At 42.4% G+C, this 16,269-nt stretch overlaps 1 protein-coding gene across 3 annotated transcripts in view; it reads right to left on the reverse strand.

The window, feature by feature from the left end:
• The window catches only part of ehbp1 (EH domain binding protein 1), a 233,217-nt gene that overhangs the window by 44,210 nt on the left and 172,738 nt on the right, over positions 1–16,269 (reverse strand). For all 3 annotated transcript variants that reach the window (XM_036594170.1, XM_036594169.1, XM_036594171.1), the window contains 3 exons: positions 15,334–15,494; positions 7,278–7,416; positions 5,264–5,364 (listed from right to left, as the gene is read on the reverse strand). In XM_036594170.1, the coding sequence (XP_036450063.1) occupies positions 5,264–5,364; positions 7,278–7,416; positions 15,334–15,494 (401 nt within the window). The remainder of the gene's footprint in view (positions 1–5,263; positions 5,365–7,277; positions 7,417–15,333; positions 15,495–16,269) is intronic.

Here is a 16,269-nt window from a genome sequence, read left to right on the forward strand (position 1 = left end):
GAAAAAGAGAGAGAGACAGAAAGAGAGACGGGGTGGGGGGAGAGAATGAGAATATATATGGAGAGATAGATGATAGAGAGCAAGAAGGAGAAAAGAGAGAGAAGGAGAGAGAGAGAGATAGAAGGGGAGATTGAGAGTGATGGAGAGATGGTGAGGTATGTGTGAGAGAGGGGGAGAAAGAGAAAGAGAGAGAGATAGAGAAAGAGAAAAGGGAGAAAAAGAAGCAAGAGATAAAAAGAGGGAGGGAGGGAGGGAGGGAGAGAATGTGAGAGAGGGGTAGAGACAGGAGGGAGAGAGGGTTGGAGGGAGAGAGGGATAGATGGACAGAAAGAGAAGGAAGAGGAGAGGTGAGAAGTGGAGATAGAGAAAGGGACAGAGAGAGAAAAGGATGAGAGACAGAGAGGGAGGGAGAAGGGAGAGGCAGGTGGTTAATCATCATCACTGATCACTGAGTGAGTTACATTAAACATGCAGTTCTGAAAGCTGAGAAAGCAAAACACACAGCATCCCAATCATTATTTAAATGATTTAGATTTAAATTTAACAATATGAAAAAAACAGAGAGCATTTAAATAATGATTGTGGATGCTGTGTGTGTTTTAAGGACAGCTGAAGGAATCCAGAGAGTAGCTTTTAAGTGGGGTCAATAAACTGTTTACCTTATAAAGCTACACACAGATAATACAGAGGTCTCCTGACCTGAGCCCCAACATCGGGCTTCAGGTCAATTTTCCACATACAAATTTCGGGCTTGGGTTTGTTTTCTAAGCAATGATTTTTATGTTGTGCATTTGTCTCTGTTTGAAGGAATGTGCTCACTCTCATTTCCTCTCTTTTACATGCTCTCTCTCTCTCTAGTACAGTCTATTTGTACGATGTGTTAGCAGATTTTCACCATGGACAAAATAAAAAAGAAAGTTGGCTGAAGAAGGTGAACTGTTTAAATTCCAAATGAGTCAGGGATGTCTTCACTGTAGACACATCATGATCTGGTCGCTACACCAGATAAAACAGTCCCTATTTACCACAGACACAGTCGTTCAGCAGCAACGCGGGCAGATTCAGGTCGGTTTGGGTCAGGTTTGAGTTTCAAATTTAGCAGTTGGGACTGGTCGGGCCAAGTCTAAAAGATGTGAGCACAGATAAGACTTCAAATTTAGCAGCACCAGTCGGGCCTGGTCAGGTTGGGTCTCAAAGATGTGAGTATAGGTCAGGTTTCAAATTTAGCAGCACCAGCCGGGCCTGTTTGGGTGAGGTCTCAAAGACACAGATACAGGTCGGGTTTGGGTTTAGCAGTACCAGTACCAGTAATGCCAGTCAGGCTTGGTTAGGCCGGATGACAAAACTCAGGCTGCGTCCTCAACTGCATACTACCATACTAAATAGCACGTCAAAAATAGTTCAACACCCATAAGTCCATTCATTAGTGTACTATATATAGTGTAGCAGTATGTGGTTTTGAACACAGCTTCAGGTTCTGGTCTGGTTTGGGTTCATATTAAGTACTGCCAGTCGGTTCTAGTGTAAAAAACACAGGTTTGGGTCAAGTTAGGGCTTCAAATTTAGCAGTACTAGTCAGGGCCTAGTCAGGTTTAGTTTCAAAATCCCAGATTTCGGTCAGGTTAGGGCTTTAAATTGAGGTACCAGTTGGGCCTGGTCAGGCCTCAAAGATGTGGGTTCAGGGTGCATTTGAGTTTTAAATTTACCAGTTCCAGTGGGGCAGTTGGGTTTAAATAAAATCAAATAAAATATATACAAAACACACACACATCTTATCTAAGCTGCTTATCCTCCTGGGTCGCAGGGGGCGCTGGAGGCTATTCAAATAAAATATTATGGCTACATTACTGACCTGCTCTAAACTAGGGCTGGGCAATTAATCTAATTTTACTTTTAATTACAATTCTGGCTTCCAATGATTATGAAAACAAGATGATCGAGATGACTGTTACTATATCACATTCTGTTTCACACTGATGGTTTTGTTTTGTCTTGCGTTATAAATCCAGCGCTCCTTTCCTTTATTTCTTTACTGCTGAATTATATTTCAAAGTTCAAGAAAATCCACTGTTAAAAAGACAAGTTTTTTTAAAGTTCAATAAATGCATGACGTTTCCAACGTCAGTGAATAATCATGCTAAATAACCATGATCAATACTGACCAAAACAATCGTGATTGCAATTTTTACCATGATCGAGCAGCCCTACACTAAACTACTTTACACACTAAAATATAAGCCCACGCACAAACTGACATTTAAAAATGCTTACATACATCTCTATCTCTCCCTCCATCCACTGACCCCTCCTTCTCTCTGCTTACTATTCCCAAAAACGAGGGAGGGTCAAAAAAAATGGAGTGTACATTTAAATTCACCAGTTAAAGACAGCTGCAGAGTGATGTATATATATTTAGTGCTGATCCACCTTATTTTTAATAGGACAGGCAGAGAGAGAGAGAGAGAGGGAGAGAGAGAGAGGGAGAGAGAGATAAAGAAGAAGAGGATGGGAAGAGAGAGAGGAAGGAGAGGGATTTTTTTCCTCCTCGACAGCACTTTTTTCCTGCAGCTGTCCATCACCGTGCGCTCCCCTCTCGCCGCTCTATCAGAACATTTCTCCCACAAATCAATTTTACACATGATCAGCGCCCCCACACTGCAGTAATTAAGGGCAGAAATTACCATTTATATTATATTAATGCAAACATCATCGGCAGGGTAATTCAGCCTCAGCTCCGTAATGGCCGGGTTAACACCCATTAACCCCACACACACACACAGAGAGAGAGAGAGAGAGAGAGAGAGAGAGAGAGAGAGAGAGAGAGAGAGAGAGACATGCACACATGCAAATTCTCTTTCCACAAGCTCTTTTACATTAAAGCTTAAAATATTTCAGATTTAACGTTCAAGGTTCTCCCACTTTTAACAGATCTTACGCTGTGGCTCCCCTGCAGTGACTTCTCTCCTTACTTTCTTCGTCCCCCTACTTTCATTATCTTAAGGCTTTGTTCACACAGCAGGTAAAAGTGGCTCAAATCTGATCTTTTTCTCTATATGTGACAGAGATGTGTGACCTGGGTGTCAGTGTGAACAGCAAAAACACAATGAATCTGACATTTCCTATTCCGATTTGAGATGCTTTCATATGTGGCACTGAAATCCGATTCGTACCAGATATGATTCAGTCTGAAAACGCTCAGTGTTTGAAGAGATTTCAAAAGTAATGGCCAAACGAGGCTGCAGCGTCAAAGAACAGTAAAAAGTCCAAAAGTCTAAAAGCAAAGTTTAAGGAATCCGAGGACACAAACCAAAAAGTGGATGTGATGAGCCCAGCTTCAAGCTTCATGATGGCTCCTGTGATGCTGGTCAAGATGAGACTGAACCCTCCGGGAGCGACTGGCATTTGTTAGCAGTCGTGACTGTTTACCTCTGGATGAGTCGTGTGAATCAAAGTGAAGCATTTTGTTTTTCTGCGATGGCGAGTCAGTTAAGGAGCTGATCTGTTTAGACTAATGTTGCATACAGATCACATTTAAAAGATGTGAACAGCCAAACAAAAAAATTGGATTTGGTGGGAAAACCAACTGGGAATGGGCCACTTTTACCGCACTGAGGTATCCCACCGGAGCAGAATCCTTTACAATGACCACGCTTGTGAGAGAACAGATTTGCGAGAAATAAACAGTGAATCATTTTCAGGAGAGGATAATTTAGTGCAGCCAACATTAGGCCTCATTCACCAATATCTTCCTAAGTTTCCTCTTAAATGGGTTCCTGAGAAAGATCATAAGAAAAAGTCTATGTCAGATTCGTGACGTGTTCTTAAATCACAGAATTGTTCTCACCTTTGTGCTCTTGAGTGTGTGCAGATTCAGTTCTTACCTAAGGACAAATCCCAAATAAGAAAACTAGGCTATTATCCTGTATATCAGCACCGTGCAGCGTGAGAACAGAACGAAAAAATGTTTTGGATACTGTTTGATTGCTTGATGAATAAATTTGTTAATGCAGAACTTTCTGAAGCATTATTTTATCATATTTTATATTATTTTTTCATACTGATCTAATGGAGAGGTTTAACCAGCGTTATCATTAGCAATATCACAACGTGGCCAAGAACCATCTACCTCGTCAGTAAGAGGCTGCTTGGATGACCTGAAAAATAACCAGATCCTGCTGCTTCAGTGTGGGAATTGTGAAAATTCCACAAATACTTCGTGCTCTGGAAGGCTAATTTTTCACCACAATGTTCACTACAGGCAGCTGTTAACTACTGCAGACTACAATTTAGCTGGAAAAACAAAATGCTTCGCTTTTGCTTTGAACGTGAACACTGCGCAGGACGTGTGGAGAGCCAGAACGCAACTGAGAAAATACCAGTAGTTGTGCGCAAAGGATTTCAGACCCTTTGTTTCTGTGTGGGCAGAGCATCTGAGGTTGAGACTGGGTGATGATGGGTCTTTTCGGGCCGATTCAGGCCAGTTCAGGTTGGTTTCAAACAGAATTTTGTCTAGCCTGGGTCAGCGTTCAGACAGGATGTGGGCTGTGTTCATGCTTAGGTCTGGACTGTGATTCAGGTCACATTATCGAGCCGTATTCCAATTCAGAACAAAAGTTTCAAGCCTGTTTTACATACAGAGTCTGTATTTAACTGTTAATGTAATAATTTCCCTTTTCTATGGGGGGAGAGAGAGTGTGAGAGAGAGAGAGTGAGAGAGAGAGAGAGAAAAGAAAGAACCAAAGACTTTTTCCCCTCTCTATTTTCGTAATCTGACAATTATCAGTCTAATTTGTCAGAACCAAAGAGTCTCTCTAGCTTAAAGGTAAAACTGATTGACATCAGGAATTAAAGTAAAAAAAATCAGCACAAAAATTGTGTGTGTGCATGAGTGTGGGCACACATGTATGAAGGAAATGTGGTCATAGAATTAAAATTAGGGCTGAACAATATATTGTTAATTAATTGTTTTATCATATGTGTATGCGCTATATATAAATGAGTCTATAACCAATCACAGTGCCGCTTACTGTGTGCTGTGAGCATCCTGACCAATCACAGCTTCAGGATGAGGGATTCTGTGGTTGTTCTGATGAATCAATGTAGTTAAACAAAATACTCTGCTCAAAATAATGCAGGCCAATCTTTAAGCATATCACAATACTGACTTAGCAATACGTTTTAAAGTGTAATCACATTATGTAGTAATATAATCGTAATATTAGCATCGTGTCTATTTAAAATCAAAAAACTGAACAGGAAGTACCTCTTCTTCAGTTGGCCTTCGTCCCTCAGTGTCCAAAAAGCCTCCTCTATCCTCACTCACTCGCTTCAGCTCCTCAGGCACTGACCTCTGCCTCCTCACCTCTGGAAGAGGAGAAGATGATGGACAGATAGAAAGAAAAAGTTGATAAGCCTGCAATAATACAGTGATGTAAAACACAATGGGCCTCCTATTAGCTTTCATATTTTAGGTCATTTACTGTCACTTTTGGTGTCCTTGTGAAGGAATCTACAACAATAAGGGTTAAAGTATCTGTATCCTCGAATAACACAACCTGTTCATTAGGCATGCACCGATACGGGAATTTTGGGTTGATGCTGTTTTACCTATTTGCTAACGCTGACACAAAAAACTTTCATAAAATGTAGAAACTGGGATTAGATCAACCCAGATAAGTGTGATGGAGTAATGTAACACTTATTTAAATTTCCTAAAAAGTGCAATAAACGAATGAAATGCAGATACTTTACGGCAGTAGTAAACATTCTGCAGTTCCACAGTATAACACATCATTAAATATTGTTTTGAATTATTGATCAAATCGAAACATCTGTCCAATAATGATAATTTTTTTAAACAATTAACTGCTGATATCAATATGTTTCTGTTATCATTACACAACCCTAAAAATATGGTTAATACCCACAAGAAACTGTATGGGGTCCACACTTCAATTCCTCACTCTCATATCTACAGAGTGCAGTTACCGTATAATTAATAGTAGACATTGAATAATTTATAGTAGATTCTATATAATTAATAGTAGTTACTGTATAATTTATAGTAGTTAGTGAATAATTAATAGTAGATACTGTATAATTTATAGTAGATACTGAATAATGTATAGTAGACACTGCATAATTTTCTAAAAGAAAGAGTTTCTACCAGCAGCTCTTCAGAACCTCAACATGACTTAAGGGTCCAAGCCTACAAAGCAGCTGCTTGAGTCTGTTCTGTTTTTAAACTTGCTTTGTCCCACACTTCCTGTAAGCGCTCACGTCGCATTTACTACATAGCCAAAAGTACGCAAACTTCTAATTAACTTCTTCTGATTAGTGGGTACAGTTATTTCAGCCACACTCACTGCTAACGGGAGTATAAAATCAAACACACAGCGATGCGATCTCCCGACATCTCAGACTCTGACAGTAGAGTGAAGAGCTTATTGTGCCACTGTGAGGTTGACAACTTTCCAACAAGTCACATTCTCAAATTTCTGCTCTGCTAGAGCTGCCCTGGTCAACTATAAATGCTGTTATTGTAAATGTCTTGGAACAACAACAGTTCAGTCATGAAGGAGGAGGTCACCAAGCTCAAAGAACAGGACCTCAGTGTGTTGAAGTGGGTAAAATATGTCTGTCCTTGGTTACAACAGCTATTACTGATCTCCAAACTACCAGATAAATCTGGGTGTGGTGGATGCAGGAGAACGCTACCTGCCTGTTGTGCCAGTTGGAAGTTGGGTGGAGGAGGATTAATGAGTCTAGGGCTGTTTATCATTGTTTGGGCCTCTTATTCCCAGTAAAGGCTAATTTAAAATGCTACAGGATGAGGTCACAATCTAAAAGACATTGGGGCAACAGTTTAAGGAAGACCCTTTCCTGTTTAAGCATGTTAGTGCCCCCATACAGAAAGAGAGCTCCATAAAGAAATGGTTTGTTTGAGTTTTGGTGTGGAAGCCCTAACCTTAACCCCATACAATATCTCTCATATGAACTGGAATGCTGACAGCGAGCCAGACCTCATCACCCAACATCGGTGCACAACCTCACCATCGTTCTTGTGGCTCAACGAAAGCGAATCTCCGCAGCAACGTTCCAACCTCTAGTGAAAGCCTTCTCAGAAGAGTAGAGGCTGTTTCTGGAGAAAAGGAGGACCAGCTCCAGAAAAACGGCCAAGGTTTTAGAATGAGACGTTCAACAAGAACAGACGGATGTGATGGATAGATCTTTGTGTGTGAAAGAGGAAGTGATGTCAGTGCATGCACTGGTCTCACCTGGCCGGGTCTCCACGTATTGGCTGAAGGACTTGAGCTGCGTCTTCCGCACTGCAGACTCCTTACTGAACACCACGGGATTCTTCAGACGCTCCGTCGCTCTCCTCAGACGCTCCGCTTTCAGCTCATCCGCGTTATTCTACAGAACGAGAGAGAAATGCTTAAGGGGGGCAGTAATGTTTGAGAAAATAAAAAATTACATAATAAATAAAATCATAAATTATAAAAACAAAAAAAGTCTGTTTTTAAAAAATAAATCAGAGAAACAATTGAGAATAATTGCTGCCAATAATAATAAAAAATAATGATAATAAAATAAAGAAAATAAATGCAAATAAAAAATTAAAAATAAAATTTAAAAATCTAACAAAATCAATGAAAGAAATGCTTAACACTGATAAGAAAAAATAAAATAAATAAAAAACTAAAAAACAACTTACTTAAAAAAATAAAATTAAAAGACTAAAAATTTATAACAGTTATAAAAATATACTTTTTATATTTAAAAGCAAACAGAATGAAGGGTCCTCTCTAATAGTATTCTACACTTTAAAGCAGAGTGTGAGTACGAGAGGACAGAAGGAGAGAAAGTAAAGCAGTTGAGTAAAAGAAAGAGCAGGAGAGCAAGAGTGAAGGAGGGCGAGTGAGCAAGTGAGAGAAAGAGAGAGAGAAACATCACTTAACTTAAAAAAGCAGAGGACACACTCATTTAAATAACCATTAAAGCGGAAGGGAGGGAAAGCGAGAGAAGAAAGAGAGAGGCGACAAACAGCGGGTTAACATTAAAGCAAAGGACAAATTAGACACACATGGCCAAAAAACGTTTAATTATGAAGCGCTGAGGAACGGGTTTTTCGCTGCGTTCCTCCACCGGCCTGCATTAAACTCCGCAGCAGAAAAAGGAAGAAGGCAATTAAGTCGACTTTCAACGAAACCGCAGCCAGAAAATATATTCAGATTATGCAAATTAAAAGCAGCTATTGTTTTGGAGGCAAACACGTGTCAGAAAGGCAGTGGCGCTGTATCCCTATCAACCCCATACTGAACCGCGTTATTATTATGAGTCGGGGCCCCAGTATGGTAAGCGGACTGGAAAGCGAAACAGCAGCGCCTTCCAGAACAACATTCGCCGACGTTAATAATAAAAAAGAGAAACGTCTAATAAAGTTCGCAATTAGCGAACACGTTCCACTGCTTGAGAGCGAAAGGGGAGAAACATTGTTAGCGCCGCCACGCTAGGTCACTGGTGTGTGTACGAGAACCAGACTGGCTAATAAAGACAAACACACACATACAATTGCACACGCGCACACACTCATAAAGGCTTTTGTCTGTTTATTCTTAAATAATGACTTTTCAAAACACTGCGGTAATTAGCTTCCCCAGAACCTCAGATCCCAGCACTGCCAACACGAGCTTTACGACCGTTTAGTCAATCGATTCAAACACTTCGGGCTATGTTCACATTACAGGGCTGAAGAGGCACAAATCTGAGGTTGTTGCCCAAAAGTGACTTGGGCAACTCTCTAAAGCAGGTTGGAGCTACAATCTGCAGTTAAGCAGATCACCCTGAGAGGGGTTGCTGACCAATGATCTTGAATGTTCTGCCCTATTCACTCTGGTTCATTTGGCTTATCTGCTCTTTTTTCTGGACATTCAAAAGACAACAGCACCCAGCAATGAAGCAAAAATGTGGACCTTCTGGGGGATCCCTGAGGCAACTAAAGCAGTGGTTACCAACTTGAGGACCAGGTTGGGTCCTCAAGTTGGTATATTCAAAAGACAGTCTCACCCAGGACTGGGGCAAAATCAGGTTGGGGGGGCTGAGGACCAGGTTGGGAACAACAGTTTTAAACAGTTGCTGCTGATCTAAAGGATAGTATGTTAGATGTAGGTTGGATCTACAATCTACATTTAAGCAGATCGCTGTGAGAAGGGTTGGTGACAAATGATCTAGAATGCTCTCCCCTATTTACTCTGGTTCATTTTTTTATATGTTCTTTTTTCTAGATATTCAGAAGACGGAAACACCCAGGATTGGCACAAAAATGAGGACCTTCTAGGGGGCCCAAGGACGGAGCTGGGAACCACTGCTCTAGATAGCTGTTGATGATGTAAAGCATACTATGCTAGATGTCTGCTGGAAAGTAAATCTTATTAAGGAGAGTTGGACACCATGGATCTCCCTATATTCTTCACTCTGGTTCATTTGATTAGCTTTTCTTTTTTCTGGACATTCAAAAGTCAGCTGCACCCAGGACTGGAGCAAAAATGTGGACCTCCTGGAGGGCCCCGAGGACCAGGTTGGGAACCACTGCTTAACATACGCTATATGGACAAAAGTACTGGGACACCCCTCCTACTTACTGAGTTCACGTGTTTCAGCCACACCCATTGCTAACAGTTGAATAAAATTAAGCGCATAGCCTTGCAGTCTCGATAGACAAGCACTGCCAGTAGAATGGGTCGTACTGAAGAGCTCAGTGACTTTAAACATGGCACTGTCATAGGATGCCACCTCTGCCACAAGTCAGTTTGTGAAAATTCTGTACTGCAAGTTCTGCCCCAGACAACTGTACAGGAAATCTTAACGCTTCAGCAGACCAAGACATTTTGGTCAACTTTGTGGGAACATTTTGGGGAAGACCCTTTTCTGTTCCAGCATAACTGAGCCCCAGTGCACAAAGCAAGGCCCATAAAGGCCTGGCTGAGTGAGTTTGGTGTGGAAGAACTTGACTGGCCCTCACAGAGCCCTGACCTCAAGCCCATCAAACACCTTTGGGATAAACTAGAACAGAGATTGTGAGCCAGACCCTCTCGTCCAACATCAGTGTCTGACCTCACAAATGCTCTTCTGGATGAATGGATAAAAAGAGAGTGCTGCTCTCTCCCTCTATCGTTCAGTGTGCTGCTCTCTCCCTCTATCGTTCAGTGTGCTGCTCTCTCCCTCTAATGTCCAGTGTGCTGGTCTCTCCTATCTTTCAGAGTGCTGCTCTCTCCTATCTTTCAGAGTGCTGCTCTCTCCTATCTTTCAGAGTGCTGCTCTCTCCTATCTTTCAGTGTGCTGCTCTCTCCTATCTTTCAGTGTGCTGCTCTCTCCTATCTTTCAGAGTGCTGCTCTCTCCTATCTTTCAGTGTGCTGCTCTCTCCTATCTTTCAGAGTGCTGCTCTCTCCTATCTTTCAGTGTGCTGCTCTCTCCTATCTTTCAGAGTGCTGCTCTCTCCTATCTTTCAGAGTGCTGCTCTCTCCTATCTTTCAGTGTGCTGCTCTCTCCAATCTTTCAGTGTGCTGCTCTCTCCTATCTTTCAGAGTGCTGCTCTCTCCTATCTTTCAGTGTGCTGCTCTCTCCTTATATCGTTCAGTGTGCTGCTCTCTCCTATCTTTGAGTGTGCTGCTCTCTCCTTATATCGTTCAGTGTGCTGCTCTCTCCTATCTTTGAGTGCTGCTCTCTATCTTTCAGTGTGCTGCTCTCTCCAATCTTTCAGTGTGCTGCTCTCTCCAATCTTTCAGAGTGCTGCTCTCTCCTATCTTTCAGTGTGCTGCTCTCTCCTATCTTTCAGAGTGCTGCTCTCTCCTTATATCGTTCAGTGTGCTGCTCTCTCCTATCTTTCAGTGTGCTGCTCTCTCCTATCTTTGAGTGCTGCTCTCTATCTTTCAGTGTGCTGCTCTCTCCAATCTTTCAGTGTGCTGCGCTCTCCTTATATCGTTCAGTGTGCTGCTCTCTCCTATCTTTCAGTGTGCTGCTCTCTCCCTCTATCGTTCAGTGTGCTACTCTCTCCCTCTATCGGTCAGTGTGCTGCTCTCTCCCTCTATCGGTCAGTGTGCTGCTCTCTCCCTCTATCGTTCACAGTGTCTGCTCTCTCCCTCTATCGTTCAGAGTCCTGCTCTCTCCCACTATCGTTCAGTCAGTACCTGACTGACTTCATATGAGATAAGCAGAAAAACAGTGAAAATTAGATTTTTGATTGTCTCAGTACTGCTTTAAATTAGGGCTGACAAATGATTAAAATAATTAATCATGATTAATCACATTAGTTTGTGAAGTGTGAAGTCACACCTGCCTTATTTACTATAATTGGACCCTAAATAACATTTTTTTTTATTTAAAAAGCGGTATGTGTTATTACAGCTACATAAGCGGACAAAATAAGCTTCACCAGAATATAATCATTACCTTAGACAATTCAACTTTTACCTGATCATAAAAATAATGTGAATGTATGGTGAACGTTAAAATAAGGTAAACTGTTTTTGTCACTAATGTCTAATGAGAGAAAAAGTGGCTGCATGTTTCAACTTCTGTCTGACTGTAGCTCTCTCACTCTTATGTCTTTGAAGAGTACGGTAGCTCTAACATTGATAACATTACTCCAGTGCTACCATTATTGATATTACCAATACTGGTAGCATCAGCGGTGTGTTTAACATACCACGGTGATAAACAAAGTTACCACTGCAGTAGCTGGAAATAACTTATCAGTACATAAAACTTGCCATTTTACAGCTGCATCTAAACGAGAGGACCATAAATCACAGAATCATAGTAACAGCGTGCAGCAGGGCTTCAGGCTGAAGATATGTGAAGGATTAAGCTAGAAAATTACGTTGTGTTAAAAATGTGTGGCTTTAATACAGTTTTGCATTAAGATGTTAACTTTCACTTTATGTAGTTTTCTGAAATAAATAAGACTGAAGCATCTCAATGTTCACTCTCCAGTCCAATCATGGAACTTAAGCAGCAAAAGCAGCCTGTTTTGAATTCACTGTTTCTGTGATGTCACAAGAACGAACACCCTCAGACTCATACTGAAGCTCTAAGGGCAGCCAATCAGTACAGAGGTCATTTAAAATCTTTCAGTCTTTCAGTGACAGAAACAGCTGTTTGATTCTAAGAGACAAAGACCGGCTGGAAAATGATCTTGTGAAAATGAATGATCTCTGTTTTTGGAACATAAAACCACACAAAATGTTATAGGTGGACCTCAAGGGAGACTGTGGGATATTGTGGCCCTTTAAATCTAATGTTTTTGGTTATGAGATGTATAGAAAACTGAGAGGCCCTGTTTAAGGCTGTAGAGGACTGAGCTCTGATATTCTTAACACACAGAGGGAGAGAGAAGGAGAGAGAGAGTGTGAGTGCGTGTGTTTTAACTGTTAACCCCGTCTCAGTCTCCAGAGACACGCTGCCATAGAGCCCTTTAACCTGGTCTAATTCTCTTCATGTTAATGTCTTAAGAAAACAAACCCGCTTGGAGTGTGAAAGGCCCTGTTAGGATCCGTCTCTATCCCTCAGGACCCGCAGCCCATAAGCCCCTCTGCTGCACCCCCCAGCTCAGCACCTGCCCCACTGCCCCCCTGCCACCCCTGGTTGGGGCAGATATCGGGGGAAATACCCTCTCTGAGATCCACCCGCCTTTTATCTCTTATCGCCATCATCATTACTGCGCTGGGTATTATTGTGGTAGAACCATGCATGTGTGTGAGTGTGTGTGTGTGATGCGTGACTAATGTTGCGCTCGACTGAACGCTGCAGACAGTTATCAGGCGGCACCAAGGCCATGCCCCCCCAACGCATACACACAATCACTAATGAGAGACAACTGGGACTACTGGAGAGAGAGAGAGAGAGAGAGAGAGAGAGAGAGAGAGAGAGAGAAATATGCTCTGTGTGTGTAAAGCCTGTCCTGGGCCGCTCTGGCTCCTGGAGGAGTGAGAGAGAGGGGAGATTTCTCCTGGGATGGGAGCAGTTTATCCTCCTTTTGTGTGGAAAAAAAGAGGAAATGCATCAGGACTGGTTTATGATGAGAGAGAGGGAGCGAGAGACCCTTAACGCATTTTAATTTTAATGGTTTCCAAAAACGGCAAGACGTAAGAAGTCTCGGGAGGGTAGCCGACAAAAGAAATTGTGAACAAAACAAATAAAATGGCAAAAACAAAAAGGAGAGACACGCTGAGGCCAAATGCCAAACAAACTGAGATTCAACTCCGCCCTCACGCAACCTGGGGTTTAAAACGGGCTAAAACAGGTGCAGAAAGTGAGAGTAATATAGAGAGTAAAACATCCATCACCACAATTACTCAGAAACACTTTGGTTTGGAATGAACTCAGCAGAACAGAATGGTTCACAAAAACAGAGTAGACTGGTATAAAATGGAGCAGGCCAAAATAGGTCTGAAGCAAAGTAGTCTGCCGTAAAGCAGGCCAACCTAGCGTAAAGCAAAGCAGATCGGCATAGAGACAACTGGCATAAAACAGGATAAACTGGTGTAAAGTAGGACAAAAGAGTGCAATATAGAGCAGACTAGACTAAAGCAGGCCAATCTGGTGTAAAGCTGGCAGAACTATCATAACTCAAAGTGAACTGGCATAAACCATGCTAAACTAATGTAAAGCAGAGTGGACTAGTATAAAGCAGGCTTAACTGACACAAAACAGACGAGATTGCGGTTACACTGGCCAAACTGGTGCGAAGCTGGCCAAACTACTGGAAAGCAGGTCAAACTATCTGAAAGCAGGGCAAATAAACCTAAAGCAAGCCAAACCAACATGCCGTGTAAACAACCAAACACTAACGCAGAGCAGAAAGGTATAAAGCAGGCTAAACTGGGGTACAGCTGGAAAACCTATCATACAACGAAGTGGACTATTATAAAGCAGGCCAAATTTGTGTAAAGCAGGTCTAACTGGTGTAAAGCAGGCCAAAGTAACAGAGTAGAGTGGACTGGTGTAAAGCAGGTTAAACCAAGAAAAAACAAACCAGACTGCCATAAAGTAGGCCACAATAGCATGAACAGGCCAAACTGGTGTAAAGCAGGCCAAACTGGTGCAAACCTTGCCAATCTATTATAAAGCAGGTCAAACTATCTGAAAGCAGGCCAAACAAGTGTAAAGGAGGCCAATTCAGCATACAGTGTAAATAACCAAACACCAATGCAGAGTAGAAAGGTATAAAGCAGGCTGAGCTGGTGTACAGCTAACAGAACTGTCATAAAGCGTTGTGGACTGGTATAAAGCAGGCCAAATTTGTGTAAAGCAGGTCAAACTAGCACAAAGCAGTGTAGACTAACAAAAAAGCAATTCAGCAAGCCAAACCAGTATAAAGCAGGCCCAACTATCATAAACAGGCCAAACTGGTTTGAAGCAGGCCAAACTAGTATACACAGGCCAAACTGGTGTAAAGCAGGCCAAATAAGACTAAACAGGCCAAGCTGGTGTTAAGCAGGTCAAACTAACATAAAACAGTGTAAAGCAGGTTGTCGTTAAGCAGGCTAAACTCGGGTAAAGTGAAGCTAGTGCACATACAAGAGAATTGAGTAAAGCAGGTCAAAGTAGCATAAAGTGGATTGGACTACGGTAGAGCGGAGCGGACTGATGTTAAGCAGGCTGAAATGAGCGCAAAGAGAAGCGGATCGGCGGAAAGCGGAGCAGGCTAGTGTAAAGCAGCATGGATAGGGAGTCTGTCTGAAATGAGTGTGCAGGCCTGAGTTTCAGCACCAGGCCATTGGAGTCAGAGGGAGCTCCTACAGGCACCACTGCCATTGTGCTCCTACATCAAAGAGCCAGACTGCATCTGCTCACAGGAAATCCCTTCCATCAGCAAGGAGAGGGAGAGGGAGAGAGAGAGAGAGAGAGAGAGAGAGAGAGGGAGGGAGAGGGAGAGAGAGAGAGAGAGAGAGAGAGAGAGAGAGAGCGCATGTGCGTGTACAGGTGCAGAAAGGTCCCTGAAAACCCTACAGTCACCACCTGGGGGCTCTGCGTACAGCAGCGTAGTGGAGAAGCTTGTGCATGCTCGCTTGGACACAGTCATATTTGTACCTGTATGAAGGTTTTCCATTGAATTATATATGACTATAGCTAAATGCTGCTGCGCCGACCTCAGCAAGCGAAAGATCAGCTACTGGGTCCTTTAATGAAGGAGACGCGACCTCACACTTTTCATTAGGATGTTAGCTTGTGGTTCTGTAAGAATCACTGTGTGGCTAAAAATTAAAGTGGAATGCACAAAAATGATTAGCCTAAGAACAACATGCAAACACAGGTGCAGGTGTGTGTACCTGAATGCCCAGCTCAGGCCCCTCCCCTGGGCTGAGCGGAGAGGTGGTGGAGGCTGTGAGGGAGGAGGAAGAGGAAGAGGATGAAGGCGAGCTTCCGCCCTGTGGCCGAGCGTCCGTCAGCTTCTTCAGCTTCAGGTCCACATGCCTACTGTTCATTACTCCTGCAGAGAAAGAAAAGGTAAATGGACTAAACTGTTCACAGTAATGCCCCATATTAGAAGTCTTCCCATCAGATCTTCCCATCTGAAGGGTTGAAGGTCAGGGGCATTCAGTAGCGGTTTAAAGCCTTTCCCTTCACACACAGAAATTTACAGATGAATTTTTTGCTAATATTATGTGCTGCAGAGGGTGAAACGCCTACAATCCTTGCAATCACTCATTGTGGAATGTTGTTGCTGAACTGCTGGATTATTTGCTGATGCATTTTTGGGCAAAGTTATTGAGGTCACTCGGATCGTGAGAAGCAGAACTAAGACTGAACTTTGGAGGTGTGTCTGCAGATTTCTTTGAGAAACTGAAAGCGAGCCTCCTGAAAAGAATGGAAGCTGGAATAAAGGTTAAGAGTGGACGCACTAAATAATGAAAAATTTTATATTATGTTTAGTTGCTCACGCTTCTTCGCAAGCTTTGTGTTTTCTCAACATGACTGCTGTAATGCTTTGGTCACAGGACTTCCCGCAAGCACAACCAACAAACTACAACTAGTGCAAAATGCAGCAGCAAGAATATTAACACAGACTGAAAAAACAGGATGCCTGTTTGCTTTAGAATCGACTTTAAAATTTTACTACTAGTGTTTTAAATCTGCTAATGGTTTAGCACCTTCATACATTTCTGAGCGCTGATAGACGATGTTCCAAATCCAGCTTTGAGATCATCTTTTGCTGCTTCTCCATATTTCACGTGTGAACCAAAGATCTGGAACACGTTACCAGT

Source organism: Colossoma macropomum, unplaced genomic scaffold, assembly GCF_904425465.1.
Source record: "Colossoma macropomum unplaced genomic scaffold, Colossoma_macropomum, whole genome shotgun sequence".
Classification (NCBI taxonomy): domain Eukaryota; kingdom Metazoa; phylum Chordata; class Actinopteri; order Characiformes; family Serrasalmidae; genus Colossoma; species Colossoma macropomum.